The 17,523-nt window shown below is 38.5% G+C and overlaps 1 protein-coding gene across 1 annotated transcript in view; it reads left to right on the top strand.

Annotated features, from left to right (window-relative positions):
- MAN1A1 (mannosidase alpha class 1A member 1) overlaps positions 1-17,523 on the top strand; it is a 156,442-nt gene that overhangs the window by 27,579 nt on the left and 111,340 nt on the right. The window contains exon 2 of the mRNA XM_075498646.1: positions 12,171-12,267. Coding sequence (XP_075354761.1) covers positions 12,171-12,267 — 97 coding nt within the window. The remainder of the gene's footprint in view (positions 1-12,170; positions 12,268-17,523) is intronic.

Below are 17,523 nucleotides of genomic sequence, written 5' to 3'. Positions count from 1 at the left end.
ATAACTGGTTTGTGGTTTTGCTTACTGTTATTAACTACTTAACTAAGTTGGTGATAGTCCCAAATCTACTATAATAATGCATGGCTCACTGTTTAATTTTTTTCCTTAAGAAAAAAACTACTATAAAAAATTTTTTAAAGTAATTGCTTCAAAAGAATGTAATTAAATACAAGAAAATACAGTTAAAGAAAAATTGCACTTGGAAAATATATCTGAAACTTTGCCTTTCAATGCCAGTCTGGCATTCCTATCACAACTAAAACTTCTTACCAGTGAGGATACTCTCTTGTCCCTCTCAATTTCTGAAATGTGCCCTGGTAGGGAAGCAGGATTGTGGGATGAATGTAGACTCATTCTGCAAGGGGGAGAAAGTTCTGGTGGGTTGTTGTTGGGTTTTTGGTTGTTGTTCCTGTTTGGTTTTTGTTTTGAAAGACATCCTGGATATACCGATGCTTTCCATATAATGGGGTGGACAAAAGTTCGTTACTTACTGACTTTAGGCAGTAAAACTGAGTAGCATGGGAGGGAAGATTGTGAGTTCAAAATGTGGGAAAGAAAAATAAACAGGTTCTTTAAATCCACCTTACTTCATTTTTGTGGATTTTAATTGTGCTCTGAAACAGCAACTTGAATCACCTTGATGTTAATCACTTCACCTGGATGTGTTGTACTGCATAGCACTGTGCTTTTTTTTATTTGCATTACCCCTGCTGAGACTGGGAACTTCGGTAGCAGCACGGCTATGTAGTGCGAGGTACCTAACCAACAAGTAGGAGATACAGTCCGTGCCATGAATAATTTATAATTCATTAGAAGCAAACCTTATCAAATAACTGTTTAAAGAACAGTAGGAAAAAGTAGAGAACAAAAGCATGATTGTATCATGTAGTTGCAGGAGCCTACCTGTTCACACACTTCAGCTTGGGAGTTCTTGGATACTGTCGCAAGTCATAAGTAGACCAGGGAAAAAAAAAATGACACTGAGTGGGATGAATCTATGTATACCACTATTCTTCATAAGAGCAGTATTTCCACAAATTGCTTTCTTTTTTCTTTCCTGTTGTTATGGTTTAACCCCAGCCAGCAACTAAGCCCCACACAACTGCTCGTTTGCTCGCTCCCCCCCGGTGGGATGGGGGAGAGAATCGGAAGGGTAAAAGTGAGAAAACTCATGGGCTGAGATAAAGACAGTTTAATAGGTAAAGCAAAAGCCACGCACACAAGCAAAGCAAAACAAGGAATTCATTCACTATTTCCCATGGGCAGGCAGGTGTTCAGCCATCTCCGGGAAAGCAGGGCTCCATCACGCTTAACGGTTACTTGGGAAGACAAAATGCCATCACTCCAAACATCTCCCCCCCCCCCCCCCCTTTCTTCTTCCCCCAGCTCTATATACTGAGCATGACATTATATGGTATGGAATAGCCCTTTGGTCAGCTGGGGTCAGCTATCCTGGCTGTGTCCCCTCCCAGCTTCTTGTGCCCCCCAGCCTACTCGCTGGTGGGGTGGGGTGAGAAGCAGAAAAGGCCTTGACACTGTGTAAGCACTGCTCAGCAATAACGAAAACATCTCTGTGGTATCAACACTGTTTCCAGCACAAATCCAAAACACAGCCCCATACTAGCTACTGTGAAGAAAATTAAATCTATCCCAGCCAAAACCAGCATGCCCTTTTATGACATTAGTCAAATTATGCATGAACTTCAGAGGCTGCTACTAATTCTGCATAAGATCAAAGAAATATATTACTTCTGTACAACTCTGCAATGCTTTTCTGCTTTAAGTGAAAATACTTTGGCTTTCTTTCTGGTTATTGACAGTAACGAACAATGACTTGAGTTCTTGCACATTACCTTATGATGTGATATGTTTCTCTTTTAATGGATGTTTCACTAACGCAAAACATCTGTGTGATTTTATTCTTTAAAAATTAGCCATCAGTGACTCTCATAAGGAAAAAGAAAACATTGGAGCATCACTGATTTGTCCATCACAGAGATTAAAAAAAAATAAACCCAAACTGCTGAAATCATAGATGTATGAACATCGTCTACCTCTTATGCTAGTAATAAGGAAAGAATTTTTCAGTCTATCTGTTAAAGAGTCCATCTGACTTTTGTTAAGTGTTTGAAGAGGACTTGGCTTTGAAGAAATACAGTGGTCTTGAGTGACAAGCTGTAGGCTTCAATTTTTTTCTGAAATGTAGATCTTGGTAACAGTTGCTAAGTTGTAAGATAGGGGCTGTATGGCTCATTCTTTAGACTGCTCTTTTGTTTGTAACTAGATGACTTGGACGGTTCATTTAAGATTTCCATCTTGTGTATGTATACAGACGTAAATGGCAACTGAAACAAGTTGAAAATAGAGCATCTTCAACATTACTGTCAGCTATGCTCAATTTCGTAATGCTACACTTCAATGCTATATTTTCATTTCTTTTTCCACTGGTGTAGTTACTGAGAAGATGTCATTGGTTCCCCCACTAGTAATTGAGAGTTGGAGGCCAAAGCAGTTCGAGAGCATCTTAATTGATGCTTTCAAGGCAGATCTTTTCAGGAAAAACTCTTAAATTGCCTACAGAACATATTCAAATCCTAGCTTACCTGGGAGGAGAAACAAACAAATGTCATCCAAACCCCTCAGTTTTAAAAGGAAAGAGTGATTTCTTTCACATCTCTTTATTTTCTGTACGTTGGGCAAAAGATAGCTGAAGTTGAGCAAATGAATCTAAAATTGAGCTAAAACTTTTCTGGTTTGGGTGGTTCAAGGTAGGATGAATGCTATTATAACAGATTTGGGTAACTAAATGGGCAAGATTTTTGAACCACACTATTTTTCTTTCCCTGAAATTGATAATTTCATTTGGCTGAAATTAGACAGACCTTTGGCTTCAGAAAGTGCAAGGACAGCGTTCTTTGTGGGGAGGGTCACGCGTTGCTCTTGCCTTCCTAGTTTTTGTTCAGCCAAGGAAGGGATCTCAGCTAGGATGCTTCTGTGCTGCACCACATAGTTTGTTTTTCTTGTATCTGTGCTGTTGGGATGGCCAGGTAAGAAGCAAACTGTAGATGTCAGCTTGTACAGAATGTATTTGGAGTATGGAGGGGAACTCTGGTCTTCCTTCAAGTTTCTCTGACTTATCACCCCGTGACTTCTACTAAAATGAACTGGGCAATAGTTTAAGCACTATGGCCCAGCTCTCACTTAGAAACTGACTGTAAAGCATTCTGGTACCTCGAGTTTTTCAGTAAACTTGTACTTTTAGAAGTGCTTTACTGTTCAGCGAAGAGATATGCCTGACAAATGAGTGAAACGTAGCTTGTTATCATTGAGTAGTTTGGTATGTTGTGCAATCATTTTCAAATGAGCTCCTTTTTTTTTTTTTTTTTTTTTTTTGGTTCAGACATATCAAAGCATCAGGGCTGCAGTTCTTATTAATTATTTCTTACACAAAATAGTCTCATTTTTCCTGTGTGCTTGTGCATTAAATTAAATATGCAGTGATAGAATAAGTGTAGAAAATACCTTACCTGCAAATTTCTTGTTCTCTTTAGTTACCTTTTAATTAGAATTCTTGTTACAGAATTAATAGGATAATTTATTCCTTTTAAAATGTGTAACAGAATGAAGCACTTGAAACGTCTGTCCCTGGTTAACAAATGATGCCCAGAACAGCATATGATGAATATTAGTTGGATAGTTTAATACACTACTAAAGAGGCTTACAAGCTACTGTGAGGAGTAGAAAATATAAGAATAGAAGCTTATCTGTAACTTAACATAACACATGTGGGAATAATACTTAGCATTTCTGTCAGGCTTTCTGTTTGAGGATTTTGAAGTGCTTTGCAATACAAATGACTATTTAATCCTCAGAATAGTCCTTAATGTTTTTATTTTCCCTCTTAGTTCCTTTTTTATTTGCAGATATTAGATTTTTTTATTCTAATTTGTTTTTGCAGGCAAGAAATGAATTATTTGTAGGATCCTGAAATGCTGAGGAGTAGCAGGAGTTTGCTCACATACTCCTTTAATACAGAACATTAAATACAGAACCATATAAAATATTTCATGATATGATGTGCATGTTTAATGTTAATGGAGAATCCTGTGAATCAGTTTGGCTGCCTTAGCTCTACTGTCATTTTAGGAGCTGTAGGTATTTCCCCCACTCGCTTTGCGGCAGTGCCCTACGCTGTGGGTAGCACTCTGACGAGCTTCTGAGGGAGCTTGTTGAGAGTTCTTCGCTCCTATCGCAGTGCAAAACGAAGCTGTGAGCTAAACGGCAAGCGCCTAAGTGTTCCCAAAATCTCTAGCTGCTGCTTAGTGGAAAACAGCAACTGGGAATTCTTGTTACTGGCCCATTAACAAATACAAAAGTCTCCATCGGGGGTTTCCTCTGCGAAGTGGAAGTCCCGTCAGGAAGCAGGAACTCCTCCAGCCTGCATGTGCTTCGCAGCATGGTTGTCATCCACCTGCTAAATTAGAAACGGTGACACTTTGGCAGTGACTCTTAAACAAACATTGACAGTGTGTAGCTGGCTTTTAACTCGGGATGATGCCATTAGGAAATGAGGTTATAAACACCAGAAACCTGTCAAGCCTCTGATTTGCAATAATCTTCCTGCTGACAGATAAAAAGTGGTTATATATATATGTATGAAGCTTCACAGTGACAGAATTTATTTTACGTGTCTTGAAGGAGAAAAACAAATTTCTGTTGCCAGTAGGGAAAGGGAATATGTTGTCTTTTGTATCTTCTCCTGTCAGATTCAAGGAAAAAAGTACACAGTATCCAATGAGATGAACCTTCTTTGAATATTTGAGATTTTTTTGTTTTTTACAGCTTTGTTTCTGGAATAAGAAATAGTGACTAAAAATGAAGAGCTTGGAATAAAATTCTGTCAACTATAATTGCTAATTTTTAATTTGAAATCAAACTCTAGACACAATTCTACCAACAGAAAGCCTGATCTGAGTATAAATCAGTTTTATCTACTTTTCTAGTGAATCTTGATCTTCAGTCAAGAAGTTAACTTTGAATTTTTGTTTTATGAAAAGTTGCTTAAAACTAATGTCAGCAGTCTAGCATAACAGTAGACAGTGTAACTGAAAAAAACCAAAAGCAGACATGTATCACTCTTAGTCATACCTGTGTTTCTACTTAGATAAGGCTATGAACTAATTAGCAAAGAAGTAACTGCAGTAGAATGCCCTACATCTTTACCTGGAATTTCCACTATAGAGCAAGTCTGAACAGGGTAAAAAGCTGCAAATACTGATAAAAAATACTTTTAAAATCCAATTTAATTTTTTTAAGGCACTTCAAGGCAGTTGTTAGTGATCAAAACACTTCCAGATGGAAAAGACATTGGAATGTTATGATTACATGCAAAACTGCAGGAAAAGATTGAAATAAAGGGTTTGAAGTACTACCAAAGTAATAATAGTAAATAATGACAAAAGTAACAAAGATCATGCTCTGAAAGAAGGGAAATTGTCAAATGTTTTCACAATGTAGTTGTTTCCTAATCCTAGGAAAAAAGTGTTATGTATTGAGATCTAGAGGAAAATTCACCTATTACTTTGTGTTTCCAAGATGCAAATTATTCAAGACAAGATCAGTAAACTGAGTTAATAACTTATATGTTTTTAGAAGTGCAATGTTACACTAAATACCATTATGAAGATGATGAAACACAAATGTAATACTTTTGATAACTAAAATAAAAAAGACAGACTGTGTATTGCCAAAAATTACTCACTATGATAATCAGTAGATTCTGTAAGAGCATGTTAAACAAAGCTCTTATATATGCAGCATGATTTTTTGAAAACTGGTAGTGAATCAGTTGAAGGAGATCATACAGTTTTGCACAGAGAAATCCTGATTGGTGACAGTACCTTCAAAGGTACTGTTATGTTTACTAATAACAGATTTCTGGAATGACTGTGAAGTTTTTCAGCTGTACTGCAATTTGGCTGGTACTTGGGGACTGTGACAACAGTTGAGAATAGGTCTTTCAATGGGGGTTGGGCAAGATGGCCTCCAGAGTCTCTTCCAGCCTCAACCCTTCTGTGATTCTGATTCCCTGAGTCTCATTTAGGTTCAGTTGTTGGTTAACAGTAACGGGAATGGAAAGTAAGAAAGCAAGGCTTTCTAAAGCTTGAGGTGTTGCTAATGGTTAATATAATATTGTCATCAGAGCGAGGAAACTGGCTGGGGGCTGGGTTGTGGCCACAAACTTCCTGCGCTGGAGATACTATATGAGTGACACTGTGGTGGGTTCTCCCTGGCCAGCGGCCAAGCACCCACGCAGCTGTTGGCCCACCAGGTGGGCTGCAGGAGAGAACAGGGCGAATGAAAGCGAGAAAACTGGTGGGCTGAGATAAAGACCGTTTATTAGGTGAAGGAAGGAGGGGGCAGGGACAAGTGATCCATGGGCAGTCGCTCACCACCTCCCACAAGCAGACTGATGCCCAGTCTCTGAGCAACGGCCACCTTGGAAAACCCCTCCTTTTTCTTCCTCTGCCCCGGTTTCTATTGCTGCACATGATGTTACGTGGTAGGGAACATCCCTTTGGCCAGCTGGGGTCAGCTGCCTCAGCTGCGTCCCCTCCCAGCCTCTTGGCCGCCCCCGTACCCTACTTGTCAGGGGGAGCGGGAAAGGGGCAGGAGCTGGAAAAAGAGAAAGCCTGGATGTACAAGCACTTGACGTACAACAGTACAGGCACTGTTCAGCAATAGCCAAAACACTGCTGTGGTATCAATATTCTTTCAGCCACAAATTCAAAACATGATATGGGCTGCTGTGAAGGATGCTCACTCCATCCCGGCCAGACCCAGTACAGTCATCAACCATGAAAGTTGATTTGTATGGGAGGAAAGTTTAAGTGGAACGTTTCTTACTGTTGCTAGGGGCTTCCTTCATTTCCCTTGCTGATAACTGTGAAAGAATAAAGTTTTAGTTACATCAACAGGAAGAAGATTCAGGGAGACTAGACTGAGTGAACATGTAATTCTGGTAAGGAGAAGTTTAAAAGGTGAGAATAACTTAAATGTGTAAAAAGTTCAGTGTAAACTGAGAAAGAGATGATTATTTAGTCTAGCAATGAGAGTTTAGGAGAGATTAGACAAGCAAACTCTTATGTTTTCTTCAGAGTTTTGTTTTGGTTTGTTTGGGTTTTTTTAACTTGTCTCTTCATTTCTTGGGTTTCCAGTACCTTAGTCTTCTGCCTTCCTTCCTTGTCTTGGCATGGTTTAAATGCCTTCTGTTGAAGGTCAGGATGGTACTATTTCATGCAATTAAATTTTTTTTCCTTTAATATCCCAGTTCTAGAAGGTGCATGAATTCTTTTCCTGACGTCCTCTTTGACATCTCCCCAGCTTCTATGTAACTGCTAAAAATAAACCTTATTAAGTTCTTATTATTTTAACTCTACCTGGTACTGCAGTAGTTTGCATCTAAATACCACTATTACTGTGCTGATTCAGCATTGCTCTTGTTTTCTGGAAACATTTTGTGCCTGAACTCTTGGGTATTCCTGTTTGAATAGAACTGTATTTTGCACATTTCAGGTGGCTTATATGTCCTCTGTAGACGTTGTGTTAGAGTGCTTTGGAAGATGGCGGTAACTAAAATGCCAACAAATGGGAGTGCATTGTCATCATCTTTTGGTTGGCCAGCTGTAGCTGTAGAAAGCTACAGAAGCTGTAGCTGTAGAAAAGGTCTTTGTTTCTGCTTCTGGAGAACAAATTGATTTTCTTCTTTTTTTTTTTTTTTTTTTTTTTAATGTTCAGTGGGTTGAGAAGGATTTAAAAATTATATTTCAAAATGCTTCCTTTAGAGTTAAAGAAAAAAATGCACAGGTTCTTTTGTGCATAATGTCAGACCTTCACCTTTTTCTTCGAAGTGACTTTGCTGATATCAATTACAATAGCACACTTTGTTATTCTTCAACAGAGGTGGGGTAGTATTTTGGCATTTTCTGACTTCGTAAGTTAAAAGCAGTGCCCCATTTTTTTCTGAAGATGTAAAAGTTGGCCAGCTTACTAGTGAGACAGTGCTAGCTAGTCAGGCGTTCGGCTGCCACCTCTGATTGTGAGTGACCTGAGGTAGACTCTGTTGGAAACGGACTTTGCTAATGTAGACACAGGGCTTCCCAGTGAGCTGTCGGGCTCTTCTGGAGTTTGAGGTTCAATGAACATATCTTAGTAAAACTAGAAGGACTGAGGGATACACCTATGCAAATGTAACTCTGCCTATTGACATCCTGGAGGACTGGTAAGGAATTATTTGAAAGCAGTCGGGTGAAATAATTTTATTAGTTACACAGTAGAGGAGTTTGAGAGTATCTGGAATCATCTGGACAAAAGCTGTTAGACTCTTCATCATTAGGAATTTATCTTTTTAACAGGATCCATAATGTTGTGCTGAAATACAGATGTTCTCAGTAACTGATCTTTATTTAGACATTTCAAGTGATCACCAGTACTTGTACAAGTAGTCAGAGACGTGATCAGAAGGGCCTTTGTGAATTAAAAAAATGTGGAGATACTGATTTGGGGATGTCTCATGCAAACAGAAAGGTGAAGACTGCAAAGATAGATGGATTTCTCAAAAAAACTGTTAAAATTCATTCCTGAACTAACAGTGCTAGGAGTTTTGCCTAAGCAAAGGCTTAATTATCAGTGGGCTGAGTTTATTCAAATTGCTACTCTATATTTTAGAACTTTTTCATTCGTATGTAGAAAATAAAGCTATTATCAAATAGGAAATTCATTTAGTGGGAAACTGAATACAGTTTTGTAATTCACACAGGGCGAAAAGCATGTGGAGTATTTCTGATGTATTGAATTCTAGAAATTTGAGACTTCTTGCTAGGTTAGAAGCACAAACTCACTTGTCCAGCAGGCAGCGTTGATTAAGGTGGATTTTTTAGGCTACCATATCTGTGGGCTATTTGCACAGTAAATACAGTAACACTGAGTCCTAGTAACTTTTTGCTAAATAGCCATTCACGTTTGTGTCTAGTTGGAATAACTCGTGTCCTTTTGAAACACTATAGGGCTCACTGACTGCTTTTGGAGTTGCATTTTTCTTTCAATGTTATGTCCGTAAACCTCCAAATGTCTAAAGCAAGGATGTTCTAAAGGTGCCTTTTTTTAGGAGGTTACTGGCTTACTAAGCTCGGTGTTTTTCTCTAAATCTAGACTTTCTGTAAGAGTTTTAAATTAAAACTTTGATTAGCCAAAAGAGATTAATTAAATCTTTTGCTCAGTAGATTCTGGTGGGTTTTTTCCCCACGGAAGTTTTCTTAAGGTTTCAGGTTTTTTTTTTTCAAATTACTGGTTTTGTCTGCTTGGCTTTTTGGATTCATGCATTATAATTTCTTAAGAAGCAGTTAGACAAATGTACGTGAGTAGTTAGACTCAGCAAAATGGGAGGACATTTGGGGGGGGGCAGGGGGAAGAGTTCTCATTAACATGTAATAATAATTGTTAGTAGAAGGTAGTGTCTAGTGTGTGGGTTAGCTTCCTGTCTCACTCTCTAGGGGATGACTAACAGGAAGGTAATCGGAGTGGTCCTTCTTAACAGAAGTTAAGAACACACACATGCATGTACAATGCAATATGATCAAAATGTCAAGCAGTTAGAAAAACTAAAGGCAACTGAGTACATATGGGACATCTTGTAGTGTGCACTTTATGACTGTTTTGGTTGAACTGAAGTGGGTTTGGAGCTGTTCTGCCATTCCCACTTGGTAACTCTGATACCAAGATTCCTGAACTGACTTGGTGTGGGAATAGATGAGCACTGCATGTCTTATGCAAGAGAAGGAGCAGGGATGTGCTAGGAGAAAAAGGAGGTGAAAAGGGAAGGACCATGGCAGTACTAGCTTGAGCAATTTTAATTTTGTTATAATACCGCATCTTTAGGCAGTTTGATTCAGACCATGTAATTACAACTTTGATTTAAAAAAAAAAAAAGACCCCTTCTGTGTGGTGTTCCCAGATTAAGATTAAACAAATTAAAAGATTCTGATGTGATTTTATGAGAAAATAAGCTTTGACAAAGCATAGCAAATGTCAGGTTCAGTGCAGGGCAGGATTTAGCCTGCTGAAATCTTTGAGAATTTGTGCTTTAATATCTAAAGCTGAGCTTGCAGGTCTGACACATGACGACAGGGCAGACTAAATCTTTCTTGTAGAATACACAAAATTACTGGAAAACTTCAATTGGCAAATTAGAAAATATGCTGTGGCCAAATGATCGGCCAAATGATCTTGATCCCTGTAGCCAGGGATTGGGAATGCCCTATAGACATCAAGTCTACCACTTGGCTGCCTCTTACCAGTTCTGCATTGGGACAAAATACCCTGTCCTTGGAGAGCTCCTAAGCCTTTTCACAATGAAGTCAAGCAAGGGACACCTCTCCTGCCATCCAGTGTGTCCATGCCATCTGTGGCCAAAGAGCATTTCCACACAGCCTCTTACTTGCTGCCTCTCAGCCGAGATCTGACAACAGGCTAACCCTCTGGTTGAAAATGGTCATGTATTAAATGCAGATACCAAATTTTGCATTTGTGAAGCTGGGCCTGTAAGGGCTCTAGAGTAAATTAATTTTCTGAATTTTCCTGCAGGATAGATGCGCATTTATGCTTCTGTAAATAGCAAAGAAACAGTTATTTTCACAAGTGTAGCAGTACTCTAGAAAATCTGTTGTCATTTATTATAGTCTGGCTTAATGCAGATTTTTAATTGACATAATTTCTCTATGTGATTTGAGCAAGGAAAGCGGAAGGAAGAAAGTGCAGGATTACTATTACTATTATCAGCGAGTCCCAAGGCTGTTGCTTTTAAATTTAGGATTATAACTGTTATTTAACAGAATTGTCCTTGACACACATGGCCTCAAGAAGAGGTCTGTGAAAGCAAGGGCAGAGCAGTGTTGTCAGCTGACAGCCTGAAGCAATATCTTTGAAAAGGTCTGAAATTGTCACTTTTTGTCTCGGAAGATGACCTCTGGCATTCCCAGCGCTGCTCTGCCTTGTGGAAGAGAGGAGGAGGGACGATGCGGAGGCAAAATCTTTCCTCCTGTTATGTAAAGTCAGGCTGCTTGTGGTGGCCCTTAAAGAAGTACTCTTCCTGAGCAGGCGTTAAAGGTGGTGGTTGGTAAAGGGAGGTGTTGGACCTGCTGGAGTGGCAGCGGTTCTTCACCAGGCCTGCAGAGCTGTGTGCGTTGTCCTCGCTGCGTGCTTGGGGAGGGACAAGCGTGCTCCTGGCCATGCTCCTGGACCACCCCCAAAAGGGACAGTTTGGGCTAGGTCTGGCTGATCGTGGTGGTAGGGAGTGTGAGGTGTCCTTGAGTCAATCTGCTGCCCCAGCTTCTGACGTGGACATCCTCTGCTCTTACCACAGCACTGCTGTGCTGGGTTCCCCAAGGCGGTTTCCCAAAGCAGTATTTATTTGTGGTGCATCTCTTTATGCAAACCATGTTTTTGTAGTGATATGTTTAGTTGAAAAAGTTCTTGGCTATTTGTGCAAAATGACATGTGGAAGTAGCTACAGATGCATACAGTAGCATTTATAGTCATAGAAGATTATATCATAATAACCTCAAAACCTCTCCTAGGTGTTCTGCCTGCCCACTTTAGCTTCCTTCTTCTGTTATTAGCCATACAGAGTTTGAACCAGCTAGTTTTATGCAAGAAAGTCCCTGCCAGAATCTGAAAACTACTGTGAGCTTAATTTTGACCTTAAAAGTTCCTGCTCTAGGAGAAAAAACTTCTTTAAAATGTTTACTTCCTTAAGTTTCAGAGGTGTATGCTTTAGAGAAATAAAGTCTTATTTGAACTGATATATAACACAATAAATTCCCTTCCTAAAAATTAATTAATTTTGATTAAATTATTCTTGATCATAAGCATGCAGATAACAGTAGAGGTGGATGGGACAGACATGGAATTCTTATGGTAACCATCCCATTGCCACCTGGAAAACAGTGCCACTGTTATTCTATATTGAGTATTTCATAGTTCTAATGCATACAACATGAATTTAATTAAGCATTGAATTAAATATGTTTAATATTGAGAATATTCTCAAGTCAGTATTTGCTGTGGCTTCTTGCTAAATCAACATTATAATCCTGCTTTCGTTTCCCTACAGATGATGAAACATGCCTGGGATAATTATAAGCGTTACGCATGGGGATTAAATGAACTGAAACCCATATCTAAGCAAGGACATTCAAGCAATTTATTTGGTGAGTAGGTGTATTTTTGTGCTTAGTGACGTTAGCATAAAACAGTAAATCAGCTGAAAAGCTTGTAGGTGATAAACGTGTTCTTTCTACTGTCATAGTGTGGTGTTTCTTGCTTATGTTATGTATAAAAAGTAACAGTAAATGAAGGTGATGCTTTCTATGACTTTTATAGATTCTCTTCTGAATGAGAATAAATGAAGCATGTCATAGCTGCATGATAAAGATGTCGTTTCGTTGCATTAAATATTGCCCTGCCTTAAACTTTTCCTATGAGGTGGAACTCATTGACACCGCATTCAATAAGCAGGAAACAAAAGCTATAAGGGGAGGGGGGGAATAAATCCTGTATAAGGAGCAAAAGATACTCTCTACATTATGAAGGTAGCTGAAGCTGTCTGCAGTTCTCAGGAGTTTATTTCCGTTTAAAAAACGGAAATAAACTTGTTTAAGTTTATTATAAATAAACTTAAAAAAACTTGTTTGTCTGTACCAGTCAGGCTCCGTTATCAGGCTTTCTCTTTAATGAATATAACCATTGTTTGTACCTCTAAACGCTGCACGGAAGATGCTTAAATAACGCCCAAGCTGTTATCAGTGTAGAACAAATATGGGGCTGAAAAGTTCTAGTAGGAGAGGCACACTGCAGAAATCCAGTGTAATGAGGCAAGACTTTTTCAATGTCCAAGTGGGGCATAGGGCTGGATAAATAGCAGCTGAAGAGCAACAGCATTCTGAGGAAGCGTGCAAAAGCAGTCCCATGAACTGTCATCATCTTCACTTTTGCAAAAAAATGAAGAATTAAACTGTTTGACAGCAAGCTTTGTATTCAAATAGCTTCTGTTTTCCAAACAGAAAGCTGAAAAATGAACTAATTTCTATAGCTGAGACAAAATCAATACATTATTTTGATTTTAACAGGAACTTATTTTGTTGAATGTTTGGAAAAGATAGTTTGAAGTGGAAACAGTTCCTAAAACAGCCTAAATAGAGCACATATCAAATCCTCAACTATATTTGGAAGTTGCTAAGAGACAGCAGTTGTGATTACAAAAATAATTTTGAAAATAACAACATCTACATTGATCTTGCTGCACTGCTTGTCTCCCCAAGGTAACATCAAAAATGTTACTAGGTAATTATTATAGAGTTAGTTATTGGACTTCAAACATTAATTGGGTGCTTGAAACCAAAGTAGTTTGGGTGAACTTCAGGGTTAAGTCGGGCTTCTTTCTTGAAAACTAAAATTTTTTATTATCTTCATTCAGATGGGTGATAGTTGTGCAATTTAATATCATATTTGAAGAACTATTTAATGCAATTTTGCTTTGTTTTCTTGGAGGACAACAAAATGGCACATGATGTCTTGAAAATTAAAATGCTTAATCTAGTTTCATTTGGAATCAGAAGTGGTATAAAAATTTACGAGGTTTGAGTCCATGTTGCATGGATTTGCAGAAAAAGCTGTAGATGTATTGACTTGTGAAATTTGTAAGCAGGAGTTCTGTGGATGTTGCATAAGAATAAGTCTCTGCAGGCACTATTCAGTGTGAAACAGGACAAGTGTTGAATTTGAAAATGAAACTGCATTTAAGGGAGTAAGAGCCAGAGTCAGTCTAAATGCAGATCACTTTCTCATCATGGTCATCTAGTATAAGATCTTATTGCTGAGGATATTTCCTTAGAAACATCTTCGCTCTTATTGATCTTGGTGGCAAATCAAAATAAGCATTAGGTCCCTTTCTGCTGAATTGCTTTACAGAATACTAAAGATCAGCATATCTGCCAGCAGTTCTGTCTCATAAGCTACCCTTTCCTGAATTCATAATCTCCTTTTGTTTTTTAGAAACAAATCCTTGTTTCTGTAATAGTGTCCGCAGATCATTAGATCTGATCCGTACATTCATGTTTGTATTCAACAAATGCCACCTTTTTCATAAAGCAATAAAAGGATGATCTGCTTTTGCTTTTTTTTTTTTTTTTTTTTTCCCCTGTCAAATAGTTGAACCTCTTTTTCCTCCTGAAAGGACAAACAAGTTTCCTTATCTTCTTTGTTTCTGGTTCTTATTTTTTTTAAAAAATGCAATGGTTGCATTTTAAAAAAATGGCAAATAGTTGACTACTTTTAAGGTAATTCTGAATTAAATTAGTTGAGAATACATTACCTACATCTCTGTGTCCCACGAATCTCCTTGCAACCTTCAGAAATCAAGTTGGACCTTCAGTTCACTGTCGTCCATCATAACTATCTCCAATTTGCCACGGTCATCTTTTCTTCTTGATTCCAGGTCCCAATTTTTCAAAAATACAAGTTTCTGGTTGTCTTAATAGCAGTAAGATATAGTATATTTCATTAGTCACGTGTTTCATTTTGAACACTTCCCCTCCTATGAATTAATTGGTGCAGTTATGGTACTTTGCATGTATTGGGAGTGTCTGTTATGGGATACAGACTTTAAGTACCTCACTGTGGGGAGCAGCAGGTTCCAATGCTGTGGCTCCCTGGTGCTTAACGTTGTATAGGTTACAGACAGTATAGCTCTCCTGACACAGAAGGGGAGAGTTGTTTTCAAATTATATTGCTTCTAAGCTTAATTTTGAAAGTATAAATGCTTCAGTCCTTGCTAGCATGATAAGACATTTTGTAGATATATTATAATGATAGTTGTGTCTTTATGGCAAAACACAACCATCATGATGTGTTTCTCTGAAACGCAAAAATAAGATGGGCTTTTAAGAAGTATACACATAGATGTGACTGTTAGGCAATACCATCACTAATTTGGCAACTATACTGACACTGTTGTTAGGCTAGGGGAAGAGGAATATGGCCAGTGGGATGACGATGGGAGAAAGGATAGTGACGACTGGTGGTTCTGACCTCAGGGGAAGGAAAAGCATCCTGCTTTAGCACCTCATACAAATTAAGAGTAGTAGAGCTCTTCTGTAGCTGAGGACTTGACGAACTTTGAAATGACATTTTATTTGTCCTAAACCCAGGCCACAAAATCAACTTTTGAAGACAAGGACCTGCCTTGATCTTGCTGGTATTCTGTGAGCAGTGTGTGGATGGTGTATTTGATAAGTTGAGGGAGTCTTTAGACTGGTAGACTGTAGACATATTCATGTTACGAGCAGAAGTTTCTTCCTCTCACATGTGCACACTAAAAATAATTAACTTTTAGAGAAAGGCTGAAACATAATGTAAACTGAAATACTGCTGTTTCAAGCCAGAGCCACGTACTTGCCTCTGACCACTGCAAAGTCTTTTCAGCACATCCATGTAATGTTTTGATTTCCTTTTTATTTGCCACTTTAGCTTTTACCATGTTGTCTTGGCAAGTAACTAGAATAATTGTGGGGGTTTTATAGTTTACTCCAACGGCAAAGAATTCAGTTACAGTAACAACTATTTGAAAAGGCAGATGCAAAAAGTCATCAGTTGTTGTCTCTGCAGCATTCTTATTAGTTTAATTGCATGAAGTGTACAACTATTTCTAGACTAATCAAGTAAATTGGAGTAGCTAAACATCTGTTTGCACCATACCTGTGCATCAGCAAAACGAGGCATGTCTCCTCTGCTGGTATGACTTCTGCTGTGAGTACTAATCGTTCTCTGCCCATACCTGGTAGAAAGGAGGCCGTGAGTAAGTGCTGTTAATTTTTAATACTTCAGCCTTTAAATTTTCAGATTACTGTTAACAATGTTTGTTAAAATAGAACTTTATCCATCTACCCTCCTAGTGTGGAAGAAAGTAGCAAAATCACAATTTCGCCAATTTTTTTTCACAGCACCCCACCACCAGCCCCCCAACCCAGGAGCTATTCCTCTCTAAGCTTTCTGTACTGATTTTAAAACTAATGAGCATTGCTGCACTGGTGGAGAGCTTTTTCTAGAAGTGGTTTCTGCACTTAAGTGAGTGTTACTAAAGGGCTTTTTTAATTATCTGTAACTGTATTTCATGTGCAGTATTGCAAGTTTAATAATATTGTAACTTGTGGGCATAGTATAATTAGTCTCTGCAAGTGAAAAAGGACCTTTTCTGGAGGGGAGAAGGGAGGCATTTAATAAATACAATCTGCAAAGCTGAAGTACTATAGTTTAGCAAGATCCTGTTCCTCCCACTTTGAACTGATTTTTGTAGTTTCTTGCATGGAGTATTGAGGTGTATGAAGATTTTTAAAGCCTGCCAAAATTCATATTCAAAACTGTCTTGCAGTGTACACCAATGTGTATTTTTAAACTGTAAGTTTATTAATATCATTCTAGAAAATTAATGGTACGTGTATTTAAATAAGATGTTAATTTAAATTGAAAAGCTTCACCATCTTCCCTCTCGCTCCCCCCCATCTTGTTTCTCTTCACTTTTGCTGCTGGATTCCTTGGGATTTTGGATTTCAGTATGTGGTCTTAATTTTGGAAGTAATCCTGACATCTTTCCCGACTAAATTAATAGAAACTTGTCTAAAGAATAACAGTAGCAGATAAGTGGATGAATGACAACACAGCATTTGTGAGAGGAGGTCATGCTGCACAACTGCTGTTTTTTCAAAGTTGGTCGGTATGGAGACAAGGAAGTTTATTGTCTTTTTAAATTTCCAAAAAGCATTTTTCGGGGTTATTACTGGCCTCTTGCAGGGATCCATTGCTGCTGAGGTCATGCTCTCAAATTATTTATCACAGCGCTGGAAAATCAAGTGACCAGAGTGACAGTTTGGCAGCGCTAATAAGTTACTCAAGGTGGCTACAGCAATGGCAAAATGCAAGCGATTCCATGAACGCAGAAGGATTCCCCGACAGCTGATAATTGCTTTTTAAAATAGCAAATGAGGTCCAACATACCTAAACTTAAACTGGCATAGTGGCATTAATTCTAAGTTAATACACAGAACTAGCAGACTTGAACTCAAAGTAGTAAAGATCGAAAACTTTTCAGTGTAATATATGGAGGTGCATAGAAAGTGGCATAGACTGGGTGAACAAGGATTTATTGTTCCTAGTGGGGAACAATACCCTTCGTAAGGGGTGGAAATATCAAAACAGTAGGCAGCATGTTCAGACAAACAAAAGAAGGTGGTTCATAATGAAATGTGTAGCTGAGCTGCATGGGTGCCAGAAGCGTGGTGGATGCCAAACGCTTCCATGGAAAGCAGAGACAAGCAACAGAGGAAAAATTCATCAAGTTCTATTAAATACAAAGAGACCAGAGCTGACTCTAACATGCATAAATGTACAAAATATTAGAGATTAGAATAGTA

This window comes from Mycteria americana, chromosome 3 (assembly GCF_035582795.1).
Source record: "Mycteria americana isolate JAX WOST 10 ecotype Jacksonville Zoo and Gardens chromosome 3, USCA_MyAme_1.0, whole genome shotgun sequence".
In the NCBI taxonomy this organism is placed as follows: domain Eukaryota; kingdom Metazoa; phylum Chordata; class Aves; order Ciconiiformes; family Ciconiidae; genus Mycteria; species Mycteria americana.
This window is presented reverse-complemented; position numbering and strand designations above follow the sequence as displayed.